Source organism: Tyto alba, unplaced genomic scaffold (genome assembly GCF_018691265.1).
Source record: "Tyto alba isolate M040663 unplaced genomic scaffold, T.alba_DEE_v4.0 Super-Scaffold_13, whole genome shotgun sequence".
NCBI lineage: Eukaryota > Metazoa > Chordata > Aves > Strigiformes > Tytonidae > Tyto > Tyto alba.
Genome location: NW_024881275.1, coordinates 32,895,057 through 32,911,695, shown reverse-complemented (window position 1 = coordinate 32,911,695; position 16,639 = coordinate 32,895,057). Strand labels below are relative to the sequence as shown.

At 45.0% G+C, this 16,639-nt stretch overlaps 1 protein-coding gene across 1 annotated transcript in view; it reads left to right on the top strand.

The window, feature by feature from the left end:
- The first annotated feature begins 4,780 nt into the window (after positions 1 to 4,780).
- Positions 4,781 to 16,639, top strand: part of LOC104365447 (guanine nucleotide-binding protein G(q) subunit alpha) — a 140,876-nt gene continuing 129,017 nt past the window's right edge. The window contains exon 1 of the mRNA XM_032981821.2: positions 4,781 to 5,383. Within this exon, the coding sequence (XP_032837712.2) occupies positions 5,248 to 5,383 (136 nt within the window). The 5' untranslated portion in view covers positions 4,781 to 5,247. The remainder of the gene's footprint in view (positions 5,384 to 16,639) is intronic.

Sequence of the window (16,639 nt, the reverse complement as noted above, 5' to 3'; positions counted from 1 at the left end):
GCCCCTCGCCGCGCCGCCGACAGGCGCCGGCGCGCAGCGGTGCCGACCTCACCGGAGTACCCCGGCCGAGGAGACGGTGGGGAGATGCCACCGTTCCCGCCCCGCAGCGCCGGGGGCGAAGGAAACGGGCAGCGCCACCCGCCCCGCTGCCCCCCGGCCCCCCGCGCCCCCGGGGCCGCGGCTGCGCCGGCCCGCCGGCAGCCGGGGAGCGGCCTCTTCCGGCCGGCAGGGGGCGCCGCCGCGCCGCGAGCGGGCGGACCCCCCACGCGGCCCCGGGCGCGGGGCGCGCGGCGTGGGTGGCGCGCGCGCCGTGCCGTAGCGCCCGCGCGGTCCCCGCGGCAGCTGTGGCCGCGTCTCTGCGTTCACGCGGGGTGTGTGTGTGTGTGGGGGGTGCGCTGTGGCGGCAGGCGCTCAGCGTTCCTCAGGAAGCGAATTCTCCCGCCGGGATCCACGCAAGACCTCGGCGCGCCGGCCCTGCTTTCCTCGCAGGGCCCGGCACCGCCGTGCTGCGTGGGGTCTGGCGCTGCGCACCGCGCAGGAGGCCGTGCGGGGCGAGCGGCGCCTGCCCGGCAGCCTCCCTCTCGCCCGCTTCATCGCGCTCCCCGCCTCGCCTTGCCACGGCGGGAGAGGATGCTGTGGCGCTACCCACTGGGGCTGTGGCGGGGCGCCCACCGGAGTTTTGTAGGCTGCGGCGAACACCTTGAAACTGAAAAGTGTTGATAAAGGCGCCTCGTAAAGAGAAAGGAGTATCTGGTACTCGAGGCCGCGGAGGAAAGGATGAAAGTGTGCTGGGGCTCTGTATAGCGTGCTATAGCGCGCAGGGTGTGCGCGGAGGTGATGCTGCACGCACCGCACTTCTCTGCCGAACATCTCCCCGCAGGAAAAAACAGTAGGATCAAGAGAGCACTTCAAGAGAAAAAGAATACCAAACAATTCCCGTCCTTTTTCCGACATAAGTCGTCAGTAAGAACCTCGACGTGCAAATAGGTAAAAGGAAATAAATTTTAAAAATTTCATATGAATCAAAAGAACAAGTAGGGAGTTTAACCCTTCCCTAGTCATTCGTCTGTACTGAAGGACCTTGGCAGACAGCTTTTACTTTTAAATAAATAACACTGGGAAACTTTCAGAATGCCATTTGTCAAAAAAAAAAAAAAAAAAAAAAAGCAAAAAAAACCCCCACCACATACTGGAACAAACTGTTTATATCAGTTGAAGGAAGCTGCAAATACTGGATGGTATTCATTTAACAGTAGAGAATCAGCAGATACAATTTGATGTTCTAAAAAGAAAAAAAAAAACAAAAAAAAAAACCAAAACAAAAACTGATTCAGATGGCGTACTGGAAGGATAATTTGCTCTACTCAGACATACTGATGGCCTCTAAATTAACTGTAAGTGCTCACGAATATGACTGAGATGTATTGTGCATGGCACTGTGAAAACATCTTCCTGATGCACAATGGCAATGAAAAAGCACTTGCAAAATATTCCATTGCTTATGGTGGGATGCTGACTAGCTACAAAAATCCTGTGATGTTGCTACACATGATCGGCTGTTTTACATTCATGCGAGTACCGAGTTCAGATACTGTTTGAAATCTGTCAAAACATCACAGAAAACCTATCTCAAGCAGAAGAGACAGAGGAGAGTGACGATAAATATCTTCAGGCATATGGAAGGAAGAAATTAAAAACTGGGATAGATTAGTGCAAAGAATGATAAGGAGAAGATAAAACAGAGTGGTGGTTCCGTTCCCCAGTCTTTGCTGGCTTCTGAGCGAGAATACTGAAGATGCAGGGTGTTTAGTATCATTCTTTGCTCCCTCTGACAGTCTCACTTTTAATTTCCTGTGGCAGTAAGCAACATTAAAACATCTCACAGGCAACGAGTTGCTATGAGCCGTGCACTGGTGACTATTTGGATAGAGGAATATGAGATTATTAATACTACGGTAGCGGTTTATCAGGAAGTATCTGTCCAGGATTAGGTAACAGTATGGATAGTATCTGTGGATAATAATTATCTGTATGGGCAATAATGGTGTCTGTCATTTACTGATAGTTCATATTAGGATAAAATATTTATAAAGGATGTTTCGTGTTTCAAAACAAAAGCCAACCATTATGGAGTTGAGGGCTGGAAAGAAATTTCCTCATAGGTTTATTAGCATGTAATTGTCCCTAATGGGCTTGTTCTAACTTCCACTAAGTCACAAAGCAAATGGGTAAAACTGTGTAATGGCTATCTGCTGATGCCAGATTCAGGACTAGATGGCTCATCCATTAAAAATCTGAAGATATTTATTCAGTGGAGATTTAAAATCCAATGATGTCAATTGGAGTGGTACATACGGTTTAAATTTATGGTCCCTGGAGTGTCTTTTCTCGTTAAAAATGCAAAATTAAATGACAGTTCTGTATTTGAGGTACACACTGCGTTCATGCCTTCTATACTGAGCATATAAAAGAGTTGGTTAAAAAAGTTGAGTCAGACTTCATCTACTGAGGAATGCTACAGTATTGTCTGAGGCATGTACTTTTTAATAGAACGGCTATGCCCTTAATTTTGGGGGGGCTTTTGATACAGTTCACCCAAAGGTTGCAAATTCATTGACCCTTTCATATCCTCTCTTTAGATGGGATGCCAGAAGATGGTTGCTGCGGGCTTGCACTCCCTGTACCCGAGTTCCAGACACAAAATATCCATTGAGTAGCTCTTGTGACCTGTACCATGCGTCCATCTTCACCCTTTTAGGCCCCAGCTTTTAGAAGAAAACATTCTCTGGTATGTTGAGAATTAATTTCATGAAGAAATTCTGCCCCCCCCCCCCTTTTGTTACTTATTCACATTTTTACATAAGCCATCTCTGTAATTCAATCTTTAGAAATCTTGATTTGATTTAGTATTAATGCATTGATCTGGGACTACGAGATAGATAAATACATAGATATACCTATGTACCTATAGGTTTTAAAATAGAGAAGATGCTTTGAATGAAATACAACTTATTATTAATAACCAAATTACACAATTTTGACCACCACCCTTGTATTAATTTTCTGGAATAAAGAAACGTAATTATAAAAAAGATTCCAAGTTGTATTAACCTTTTTTATACATACTGATACAATATAGATCTCGGTGGAAATCACATACTTTTTGAAAGTAATTAAGGGGTTTTTTTTTGTGCTCTAAGAATTGATTGAATGTATTATTTTCCTGATTATTTTATTATTTTTTTAATTTATTCCTAGTCTTACTCTCTATGGCAGACGTTACTTAATTCATATTGTAAGTACCTACGAAGAGTTTTAGGAAAGAGTGTGTCAGTGCCAAAACTGATGTCAACAGGTGCTGGAAAGGACATCAAACCCTAAACTAGAAGAAAGGGAGTGTTGTGCCCCTCTACCCCACTACCCTCTACATAGGCTGGTACGAGTTCCCCAGCAGATCTTGCAACGATCCCGGATACCGATAGTTTAACGTGCAGGTGGGCAAAGGGAAGGGCAGGTGTGGGAATTTTGCGAGGGGGTTATGAATCCACAAAAGCTAGAAGCCGCGTCAACGCATCCCCTCTGACTGTGTTCCGTCACCCTGGGGGCTGCTGGGGTCTGCGTGGGGACAGCTTTCTCGGGGCGGGGGCTGGACGCGAGTGGGGCTGTGGCTGTGGCGAGGGCTGGCAGCCGGCAGCGCTGGCCGAGCCGCGGGGCATGAGCCGCCGCGTACCGCCGCCGTCCCGCGGGGCGCGCAACTGTCCCGCCGCCTTCGTGGCGGACGGCCTTTGCTTCCCCCGGCGTGTGACAGAAGCCCTCGGGCAGGGCGTCCGGACTGCGGGCGGGAAAGCCCACGAGCGCCCGGTGCTGCCGTGCGTGGGTCCCGCTCTGCCGTGCGTGGGTCCGTGCCGGCCGAAGGGGCAGGAGGCACTCCCAGCCGCCACCTTCCCCACCCCCAGCCCCGCAATCCAAGCCGTCCCTTCTAGGACGGGCAGGGAATAAAAGCGTGTCGTCGTCGTCGTCGTCCCCCACACCCCCGGCTAAAAACAAAGGCGGCGAAAGCGAACACAGCGCCCGGCGCAGGACGAACCGGAGCAGGCTGCGTTCCGCGCGGCCATTTGGTGCGAGCAACCGCTCGCTCCACTCTCCCCCCCATCTCCCCTCCTCTCCCCTCCCCTGCCCTCCGCCATCGCCGCGGGGCGGGCGGGGGCGGCCTTGGGGCGCCGGGCCCGGCTGGGGGCGGGGGCAGCATCCCGAGAGGAGGGGGGGGGGGGGGCCCGGTTCCCCCGGCCGCTCGCCCCCGGCGTGCGGCGGCGCGGGGGGAGAGCGGGAGAGACGGTCCGCCATATTTCTGCCTCACCACGCCCGCGGAGCCGAACGATTGAAAAGCCGGGCTCGCCCGGCCCCTGCCTGCCTTTCTTGCCGCCTGTTCCTCTCCGGCGGCTCCCTGCTCGCCCTCCCCCTCTCTCCGCCTCACTGGCCGGGACGGGGCGAGCGGCGGCGGCGGCTCTGCGGCAGCGGCTCCCCGCGCCCCCCCCCCCCCCCCCCGCCAGCGGCAGAGGGACCGGCGGCCGCCGCGCCGGGAAGGAGGGCTGTGCCGTGAGGAAGCGCTTCCCGCCGGGCGTGCGCCGCGGTCGCCGGGCAGCGGTCGGGCTCGCCCACCCCGCAGGAGCCGGGCTGCCGCTCCAGGGCACGGGGAGCGGCCGGGAAATGTGTGCGCGGAGGGGCGGAGGGATTAGCGGGCGTTAGCGTTTCCGCGGGGGGGGGGTGGGAGGGGGGGGTGGGGTGGTCGGCGGCGGCGGCGGGGGTGTCGCCCGCCAGGGACACTCGGGGACCGCGTTGGCTGCGGGCGGCGGCGGGGGAAGGCGAGCGGCAGGGCGAGGGGCGGCGGTGGCGAGCGGCTCGGCTCGGTTCGGCTCGGCTGGGTAGCGCTGCTGCTGCTGCCGCCGCCGCGGTGGATGTTTCCATGTTGTTTGGTGCATGATTTAGAGGAGAGGAGGAGTTGGCAGCGGCGGGTGTCGGCGGCAGAGCGGGGATCCGCGCCGCCCGCGGCCCGGCCTCTTTCTCCTCGCTCCTGTGTGGCATCGAGGCGGCTGCCTGCGCTTGCCCTGCGGCGCCCGGCGGGGGCTCCCGGGCAGAGAACGCCTGTGCCCCCCGGGGCCGGTGCGGCGGCGGGGTGCGTGTGTGTGTGTGAGTGTGCGTGCGATTTTAGGGGGGGGGTGGGGGTTGTGTCTGAACCAGTTAGGAAGAATGACTCTGGAGTCCATCATGGCGTGCTGCCTGAGCGAGGAAGCCAAGGAAGCCCGGCGGATCAACGACGAGATCGAGCGGCAGCTGCGCCGGGACAAGCGGGACGCCCGCCGGGAGCTGAAGCTGCTGCTGCTGGGTGAGTGCGGGCTGGGGCTGCCGCCGCCCGGTTCGGCCCGGCCGCCTCGCCTCGGGGCTCTGCAGCCCGGGCACCCACCGGCCCCGCCGCCGCCCCGGGCTCCCCCCCGCCGCCGCCGCGTTACATAGCGGGGCCGAGGCGGGCGGCGGCGGGGCCGGGGCGGCGGCGGCGGGGCCGGCTGGGCTGGCCCCGGGCGCTTCGCCGCCTCCGGCGCGGGGAGCCGCAGGCCGAGCCCCCGCCGCGGCGGGGCGCGTGTGCCCGGCCGCGGGTATCGCCGGCGGCGGCGGCGGCGGCGGGGCGATCGGCCGCGGCCGCTGCGGGTGGGCTTGGTGCGGGGCGGGGGGGGCTGGAGGGTAGAGCGGGGAAGCGGGGCGGGGGTCGGGCGGCGGCGGTATGTGTGGGAGAACGGTGGGAAGGCGGCAGATGAACGAGGGGACTCGCAGAGGGAGTTGCTGTGCGGATCGATGGTGGCGGGTTTAGTATCTGCATTGTTCTGTGTGCCTCAGGAAGGTTGTCGGCTGGCTGGTTGCGGTTTTTTTTGTTTTGTTTTGTTTTCCTTTTAATTGTGATTTTTATTTGATGAGGTAAACTGGGGTAAGGGGCTTACACCCAGATTGTAGACCCGTTTTTAGAAGGAAACAGGAACTCTAAAGCCCCAGATGCACGGGGGAAGCTGTGGAGTAACCTGAAGTATGCAGGAGAACGACAGGATCTTTGATACCTTCGGAATCCACCCACTGATCAGGAAATAAAACCTATTGTGTCATTTCTCTTTAATTAAAACAGAAGTGGTTATTTTAGAGCCACAAGTAGGCAGAGGCGGTGTTTATCTAATATAAATTTGGCTTGTGTTAAAGTACGCCTTTTGAATTAAAATAACAACTGTCCGTATCCAGTGTGCTCTACTGTGTCGTGTAGCTCCCATGGTAGTACGGCTTCTGCCTGTGACTTGCAGGCCTTGAAATATGTCTGCACCACTGTCTGGTGTGTGGATGGGTGAGGATGTTCCAAGTGGATGCGGGATGTTTATGCTGAAGATTTTTGTCTTGGGCCTTGTATATGGAAGTAGTGATTTATACTGGGGGAGTAAACTGCCTTTTCAATGAGGTAAGGAGAGTTGAAAGAAAAAGTCAGAATACGTTTTAGTGCCTCCATATGAATATGCTATTCCCTGCAGCTTGTCTTCTGGATATGGAGAAAGATGTTGGGATCCTTAACTGGTGTGGGAAGGTAGTGCTGGAGACGGTTTCAGCACTCCCAGTAATAACGTTCTGTCTCATTTTGGCCTAATTTTGGTTTGTGGAAGTGCATGCTGTGACAGTTCCAAGGTTCAAAAAGAAGATAAAATAGGGGGTAGATAGCTTGCCTTTGCTTGATTATACAGATGTTTAAGTATGATCACTTGATGATATACATTTGCCTCAGGAGAGGCAGCTGGCATATTTGACTTGTTACTCAAGTCCAAATTGTTTCTGTATTTTCCTGATTTTTTTTGCAGTAGTGCTAGAGGCTTCTCCAAAGTTTTCAAAATGTATGAAATTTACTATATGAGAAGAGTATATATTACACAGAGAAGGAATTAAGAGATCCACTTCTGCAATCAGTAATGCCTAGCTTGTACTGCTTCTCAAGGTCCTCCCACTGGTAACATGAAGTGTGTAGGGGTGGGTGGTGGTAGACTGGGGTCCTCTTGTGGCGTTGCTTTGGACCAAAGGGTACGTGGTGACCTAAGGGAGAACAGGAGAAACTGACCCCTAGGAAGTGCTGGGGAAAACTCTCTTGAGTGCTTGCATGAAAGGTTTTTGCATTCATCGTCAACAGTGCAAACCGAGAGTTTTGACACGTTTGTGAAGGCAGAAGCATGATGTGCTAGAGACCAAGAGGGGTGAATGTTCAGGTGCTCGTACTTCACAGCGTATCTGTATACTTGGGTAATAAAACCAGTGCAGAAATTGTTAACTGTGCACACGTTTTTCGTCTTTTGATTTGTCAGCCTCTGTCATATGTTTGACTGAAAGTGTGTGTGCATGTGCAGCTGTTTGGTTTAACACTTAATGATCTCATCTTGTAAAATGCAGTATAGTGGTGAACCACTGTTTGAGTCGTGGGATTGGGTAGAGATTCAAGTTTCAATTTATAAACAAATTTTGAGGAAAACTACTTCATTAGTGGGTTTATTTTAGGTATCTGACAGCACTTTTTTTTTTTTCAGTCACTCTCACTGCTTCCCCAGCATAGGCAGTTGCTTAGTTATTAAGTTTGGATTGTCTGTGTGGATCATTCACATGGCTGTGAGACAGACAAAACCATTTTAGAATTGAAAAGTAGTCATTAGAAATGGTGAGGCTGGTATCATGAAAACCACCTGAAATTGCATAAGGTCATCTTTGAGGTTTTTTGTTTTGTTTTGTTTTTAAATTGAAGAGACCCTTACTGTCCCATTACATGTGTCTCCCATCAAAACTTAAATTACTTCTGTTCCTTAATTTTATTTTATGTAAATGTAGGCAGATATGTTTGTTTCGGTGTTTTGTTTTTTTCATTTTTTCAAAAGTGCCTACTTCTCAGTTGCACTTTTTAAAGTATTGTGTGACTTAAATGCCTAAGTGGGTTGAAGGCATTCGAATAGGCAACTGAGGCATATCATTTGGCCCTTAAGAAAAGTACTAGTGTAGTTTCAGTTGAGCCATGTTAATTGACCATGCATGTTCCTCAGACTTGTTAGAAGTATAAAGTAGAAGGTATTACTAACTCATAAGGTTTTAAGACACAAGTAAGCATATCTATGCTAGATTGTTTTCTTATACTTGTTCAAAATTTAGATCTACATACATACAAATACACATATGTAGCAAATATAAGGAAAAAATTAACATTTTTTGATCAGAAGAGAACGTTTTTCCCCCTCAGCTTGTTCAGGATACAGTGCTTCCTTGCAAAGTGAGTTAGTTTCCTCCTAACTGTTACTGTGTAACAGGAACACACGCATACATATACACTGTGCTTGGTACACCCTTTTTGTATATTGATGATGATATCTTTTTACTTTGCGTGGCATCAAAGAGTTTAAAATGTTAAGTCATTTATGGAAAGCTTTTACTGCATGCTAAGATTATTTTTAAGTATTTGTTTTAAAATAAACGCTCTCTGTGATTAAACATTAAAATTCCACTTTGAGGTACTTTATTGTACATCATTGCTTAACTTTTCAGAACAGATTAGAACAGGACAAAGTAGTTGGTTTTTGCTATTGTAATTCTGAAAAGCCAGAAATCAGAAATACGCACTGAAGCATATTAGAGTATAGTAGTTTGACTAGCACAACTTGGCTGTAATGTTTTAAGGCACTTCGGAACAAATTCAGTCTTCCACTGAATTTGGTTTTAATCTCATGTATTTTCCAAATTCTTCTGGATTTCATTACTGCTGAACACTTTGTAAAACCCTATGATTGTTCTCCAGAGCTTACAGTTGTTAATATCCATCCATTGTTTGCTGTTAGCTGTAAAAACACTTACATTGTTTTTATAATTAAAAAAAAAAAAAAAAAAGAGGTGTCTTAATGTTTTATATTGGTATATGCCAAACAAAATGTACAGTATTCTCCATGATTGTATTTTAAGCATGTATGTGCATACATATTGTTAACTCATAAGAGTGATGTGCTCTAGTTCTTATGTGTACGATTTTGCTCGTTGTCCATGGTGATTTTACATAGTCTTAGTAAGCAGAATTTGAGCCTGCGTAATAGGTTGTAGCCCTAAACCTTCAATCCTGGACATCCTTTGCCTCTACACTCTATATATTATACTCTATTTTCTCAGTGGGAAATGCCTTGAGTAAAAAAGTAATCTGGTAGTATCATGCTAGCTGACTAGCTGTGCCTACATATCTATAAACCTTGTCCAAATTAAGTACTGGAGGTATGTGACTATTTGCTATTTTGTGGCATATTTGCATGTATTGTGTTGTGTGCAAAACATGTTTTTTTGAAGAGGTAGGTGTTTCCTATGTTTGAGATAGCAGCTGTGTCAGTGAAGAGAGTTGCCTGATATGACTGTCCTTTTATCTATGCGTTACCAAAGGAAACAGGCAGAAGGTAAGCCATTTGAATTAGCATGAATGGCAACCAGTTTTATGTGGAAATATCTTTTTGATCATAAGGTGAATATCCAGCAAGCATGCAGGATATAGATGCATTTATTTTCTTATACCTGTGTCACCCACATTAAAGGTTTACATGCAGGACTTGGTGAATTAGCAAAGAGTTAGACTTTCTGGGGGTAGTTGAAGAGGAAGTGGATCCATTAAGCCAACAACAGAGTACACTGGTTTTATGCAACACTTTTCTTCAGCTAGAGAAACAAGTAAGGTTCCTTATTTTTCTGTAACTTGTATTTGTGTCAGTCTGTTTTACTCACACTGAACACTTTAGAATAGTTTTAGGTAGTTACCATAGTACATATTTGCAATTGTAAAATGAACAAATAATTAATGTACACTTTGATATGTGTTGTAACTAGATGGGTAAATATCTCATACTTGGCAGAAGGTGTTTCTAAGTAACTATAATTTCATTCTGGATGCAAAACACCTTGATACAGCCTTATATAGACATATATGTCTGTATATAAAAACATCTCTTTTTTTTTCTTAAAACACAAATCTGCATATCAGTGTGATAACATATGAAGAACATATATTTAGAAAATATTTAAGAACACTTCTATTTATTTTTAGTGCCTCATGAAGGGGTATTTTGTTTACAGTCATTAAAAAGGGTTTAGAAGTAATCTGCACTTGCTGAAGTTAATAGGAACTAGCTGAGGGCATGAATAGTCAAAGAAATCTAACTGGTTTAATTTTATATATATTTTATATGTCAAAGAGCCAAGTGACTCCAGATTTGTATCTCACAAATACTGTGAACAATATTGAATTAGTGCAGGAGGGAAAAGGATATGCTGAGCAGAAGAATCTCTTGAGAATGGACATTTGAGTGTATGCAGCAAAGAAATAATAGTTCTGCTTTTTTAGCTGCTTCATATTATTTTTGTTCGTGTATAATGGCAGTTTCACAAGGGAAATAATTTCTTTTGAAATAATATGATAATCTCTGCAAATTTAATCCCAGGAAGGTGTGAAATAACATTATAAGGTTGATGTGTGTTTAATGCTAACCGGCTTTGTTGCAGTGATAGAATGTTATAAACATCAAGCATTTTTTCTTGCCCTGATGAATGGTGTAAGACTTCGGAAAAATCTGCTCTTGCACTCAAATGCTACTGTGTATGAGCAGCTATTAATAAAATGATGGAAGTTTTTCAGCATTCACCTTTTATTAAATCATAAAACCTCTGGCTGGCAAGAACACAGAGCAGGAAAGCAGTATAAAAGTAAGGAAAAATTAGAACATGGGAAATACTAGGGAGACATATACAGAGTTCTTAGCATCAAAGAAGGAATCATAGAGTAGGCTTTAGGTATTGTTAGTTCTGTGTGAAGAAGTTAAATGTATTAATACTGGAGGGCATGAGTCTAAGAGATACTACAGTTTTAGAAGTTAAAAGTTTTCAAAGTTACTGGGAGAGTTCCAGGAATAGCACAAACATTTTTTCAAGCTAAATTAAAGATTAAATCTTAAATGTTCTGAAAGCACATTGTTCCCCCAATAAGTAATGTTGATACAGAGACTAAACTGAACGATGATTGTCTACAGATTTTTGTGCTTTGTTGCTTTTCAAAGGACAAATGACATGGAATAATCAAACTACTTAATTTGCACACTATACCTGGTGTTTAACTGTACTGTAGAGTTTTATCCCAAAACCCCTGTGTAGATGCAGTTGCCAACAGAAAAGTGCCGTTGTTGATTTCATTCTGCATTTGAGAAGTTGCTGTGGCTATTCCAGAAACAAAAATAAAACCCACCAAAAAAGATTCCTCCTTGTTGTTCTGTGCAGGCAGAATAATCTAGCATACTGATATGAGCAATACGGCTTAGGCGAGCCCCACCATGGTGGTTCAGCTCATCTTTCTTTGACGAGGATGTGGTGTTTAGTATGTGCATAGCTTGAATGAGGCAACAGAACATCAAAAAGTTTCTGAAAGTGAAACCCCCTAGTGATTCAGTAAATTGAAAAGATAGAGGATGTAATCACTGTTGCTTCAGCACAGCTGAGCTGTGTAATTGACACCACCATCTCAGAGCTACGTTGTTTGTAAGTTAGGTTGACCTGCTCTGTATGTGGAAGAAGCATCTGTTAGGAATGGGACTAGACAGTTTTGTCTAGTGCCTGGGTCTGGTTTTGTTTCAGAGCAAATAGAAGGATTAACTGTCTACCCAAGGTCCTGTCCTCACTGATTATCTATGTGTTTTGTTCTGTATTTAGACATGGTGATCCTTGTCAGAATGCTTTGGGACCCAGCCCCAGCTATCAAAAGTCTGTTGAAGGACTTGTTTTCCCCAAGGGAATTTGTGAAAGGGGCAGTGAACATTTGAAATATGTTCTATTCCTTCCCCCCGCTCCCGCCGCTAAAATTTTCTCTTCTCTGAAGAGATCAATACAGTTGGGTCCTTAGCTCCTTGGAAGTTAACTGAAAATACAGCTCTAATCTTGGTAAGGGTCACCAAACATGGATCAGAAGGGTTTTTTTCCAGATGAGGATGGCTGCCTTCCAGTTAAATTCAAGGTAAGAGCTCAGGTTTACTATTCTATAGGTATATTTTGACGGTGTAACTGGATGCAATGGAAACCCAACCTGTTGGAGAGTCTTTCAGTAAACAGAGGTCTAGAGTTTAGAAATTACTGCTTTAGTTATGGTATAGCCATGATATCAACTAAAAGAAACCCCTTTTTGATCATAGCTTTATAAACAGAGGTACTATGAAATAAATGTCTTGGGTACATTCTCCATTAGAAAAAAATATTTTAGTTTTGACAGTAGTTGCTCATATGGCACAGAATATACCTAACTGCCTAATCTTGTTAGTATGTCTGTCACTGTACCTGAGCTGTATGCTCACTGACTGCTAGCATACAGCTTCTTGGTCCTTGGCTAGTTCATTGCTCTATGAGCTGCAAACTCAAAATAAACAAGCTAATCTTTGGCAAGAATCCTTGTACTGAGTGAGAACATTTCTGTAAATTAACAAAGGTTGATTTTCTCTACTTGTTCTATAAATCCATCACAGGAGTTTTTAACTCTTAAGTCTTCAGTGTTAATTATCTTGCACATATTAGGGAACATTAGAAAAGAATTATGAAAGCTATTCCAGCCCACGTTTCTTGGTGAAGAGAGTCATCCAGAAAGTCAAACAGAAGGTTTTTGTAGCAGCAGCTGCTAACTTAGAAGGCCAGAAAACCTCAAATGCATAGAAGTTGGGAATAATGCCATAATTCCTTGTGCTTTTAGGAACTGATGAGGCTTGGGAAAGTAAGGATCAAGTATGGAACATTCATTTTACCCAGATGCTGGATTTACTAAGCACTATGTGTGCCATTTTGTCTCATAGACCAGAGCAGTAAATGCAATGGAAATTAAATGCTGAAAACTAAAGGCATTGTTTGTGTGTCTTCAGCGGGTTCTAATATAGTCATCCAGGTACTCAGATGGTTTGATGTTTGCCCTTATGGACTGTATTATCTACAGGGCGTTGAAATCAACATTTATTTGACAGTGAAAACCTTTCAAAGGTGTTTTGCAAAAAGGGACAACTTTAAAAAAAAAAAAACACAAAACAAAAAACAAAACAAACAAAAAAAACCCAACAACAAAAAACCCAAACAAAACACCTCAAAGAACCCCCTCAAAAACAAAACCCCCAAAATACTCCTTTGTTACAAGCATAATTTGCTTTAACTCAGATGGTCTTTTAGGAGAGCAAGTAATGATTCTTACAATACTTCTCACTTGGGGTTTTTTTGTTTGTTTATTTTTAAAAAAGAAATAAAAGAAGCCTGCAAACTGAGACACTGTACAGTTGTGCTGGGGAAAAAAAGCACGAAGAATGAAGCACGGTCTTACACATATATTTGAAAAGCTCTGGTTAAATTCTCTTTTGCTCCTTTTCATTTAATGTTGCTGTGTTGATGGAACTGACAGAAGTATTTGCAAAGAGGGTGACAATCTTAATGCCAATTTAACCTCTCCTGTCCTGAGGCTGCCAGGTTTTATTAGGGATGGTTATGATGTATGCGCCTGGCATCATTAACAATGATGAGATCAGTAGCTTATCTCAGAATGCAGGCCACCAAGCAGCTGTCTGACTTCTGAACACTGCTGACCTGGCCAATTACTGAAAGAGAGAGTTAGAGATCAAAGTCCCTTTATCTAATTACCATTTCCCTAATCCATCAAGTCTTGTTTTAAGTGAATTTTTTTGGGGGTTTTCGTCTGGGAAGTTGTAGGTGTTGCATGTCAAGCCAAAAGGATTTAGTGTAAATCCCCCATGAGAAACATTTCTGATGTGTGAAACTTTTTTTAATGCCCTGAGATGGGAAATACCTTTGGTAATGCTGAAACTGAGGTCAAAACTCAGTCTATAATTTAGCCTTAAGATCATGGAACAGATGCACTTGGAAGATGTGTTGAAATGTATGGAAGACAGGGATGCGATTAGAGACACCCAATACAGCTTCACAAAGGGCCAGTTCTGTGCCTGACTAATGTAGTGGCCTTCCACAATGGAGGAACTGCAGCAGTGGACAAGGGAGGAGCTACAGATGTCATCTACCTAGGCTTCTGTAAGACTTTTGATACAGTCCCCCACAACGTTCTTGCTGCTAAGTTGGAGAGATGTGGGTTTGATGGATGGACTGTTAAATGGATAAGTAATTGGATTGATGGCTGCACCCAAAGAGTTATGGTCAGTGGCTCAGTGTCCAGGTGGAAACAGTAATGAGTGGTGCCCCTCAGGGGTCCATATTGTTTAAGATCTTCATTATGACATAGTGGGATTGAGTTGGACCCTCAGGAAATTTCCAGATGACACCAAACTGAGTGATGCAGTTGGTATGCTTGATGGAAGGGGTGTTATCCAGAGGGACCTTGACAGGCTTGAGGAGTGGGCCCATGCGAACCTCGTGAAGTTCAACAAGGCCAAGTGCAAGGTCCTGGGTGCATTGCCCCTGGACTGGGACAAGCCCTGATGTCAGTACAGACTGGGGGATGAATGGATCGAGAGCAGCCCTGTGAAACAGGGCTTTGGTGTACTGGTGGTTGAAATATTGGACATGAGCCCACAGTGTGCACTTGCAGCCCAGAAAGCTGACAGTATCCTGGACGGCATCAAGAGAAGTGTGGCCACCAGGTCGAGAGAGGTGGTTCTCCCCCTCTACTCCGCTCTCAAAAGGTCCCACCTAGAGTACAGTGTTCAGCTCTAGGGTTCCCAGTACGAGAAAGACGTGGACATGTTGGAGCAGGTCCAGAGGGGAGCCATGAGAATGGTCAGAGGGGTAGAACACCTCTCCTATGAAGAAAGGCTGAGAGAGTTGGAGTTGCTCAGCCTGGAGGAGAGAAGGCTCTGGGGAGACCTTATAGCAGCCTTTCAATGTACAAAGGGAGTGCATAAGAAAGACAGAGACAGATTTTTTACCAGGTCTGTAGGGACAGGGCAAGGGTCAGAGGTTTTAAACTGAAAGAGGGTAGATTTAGACTAGATAAAATGAAGAAATTATTTCCTGTGAGGGTGCTGAGACACTGGCACAGGTTGCCCAGAGAATCTGTGGCTGCCCCCTCCCTGGAAGTGTTCAAGGCCAGGTTGGACGGGGCTTGGGTAACGTGATCTAGTGAAGGATGACCATGGCAGGGGGCTTGGAACTAGATGATCTTTGAAGGTCTCTTCCAGCCCAAAATATTCTGTTATTTTATGATTAGAGTGCTTTGGTAAAAAGTAATTTCCTGGAATTAAAGATGTTATACCTCTTCGCAACCTGATTGCTGGATGGAACAATGCTTTATTTATTTTTTTTTTCTTCTGAAAATGCACCTAACATACTTTGTTTTTTCTTGTGAGAAGAGAATGTTGAGAAGAAATTGTGTGAGATTTTTTTTTGTACTGTGTTCAGTTCCCTCATGGTCTCTGTTTATCTCAGCACTGAAATGGTAAATAAACTAAAGGAGATAATAAACGTTTACTCTGATCCATGAAAAGACGGATTTCACTTAAATGACTTTCTCCTGGTTTAGCAGCTGATTTCATAGAAGGGCAGAATGGACAATTTAGGAGTAAATTTGCTTTCATCAAAATGTAAAATCGAGTATTTTTCTACAAACAGAAGAGGCTAATTGGAATTACTGAATTTGAGTAAATTGACTAATAACATGTTTGATCTAGTTCCGATGTTACCATCAGTAATGTTTTACTTTTAAAGATGGCTTGGCTTGTAATCATTTAAGCTTGTCTTTTAATACCATCTGTGATCATAGGAATCTAGAAACATTCTTTGTCCAGAGTGATGTTTGTTCTCTTGGGGTTTATTTGCTTAATTCCATTCATTCTTGTGTCTTATTTGCAAGACATGATAGTAATGAATTCTGCTTCACTGTGGTTTTGTTCTGTGTTTGGCTGTACAACAGAGTAATACACTACTATTAATTATTAAATCTAGTTAGAGTTAAGAACTAAACTTATGATAATCTCTAAAGATTTTAGCCTTTGAACCAAAACTAGATAAACAACGTGAACAGAATTTGCTAATAGCTTAATTGTGGCTGTACTCCCAATGACAAATTCAAACCTCTGACATTGAAGATAATATGCACGCCTTTAAGTTGCTTCCCTTGGAGAAATTTCTGCCACAAGCATCACAAGCATTCTCTGGGTAATGTCATTCTTATGCCTTTGTTTTTTTTTTGTTTTTTTTTTTTTTTTTTTAATTTATAACCATGTCCGTTTTACTGGTTCCATTTTGATTTGGTTATTCTCAGAAAATACTTTGGCTGAATCTTTTGATTTACAGACTTAATTGGTCTACAATTTAATGTAATAAAGTGAGGAGCATAGTATTTAAATTTTTACACTGCATATTTTTTGTCTGTGGAGTTTTCCCATTAAATAATATAAAACTAGTAAAGCAGGAGTAGATATATGGCTTTTATTTTTTAAAATGGCAAAATAAGGTGTTTTTTTTAATTGGTAATTATGCAGAGTTACTGTATATATATGACTTGTCAAGCTGTTCAGGCATGTTCTTATGTTAGAATAGTTTTAAAAAAGGAAAAAACCCACCATGACAGTACTTTGTAATGCAT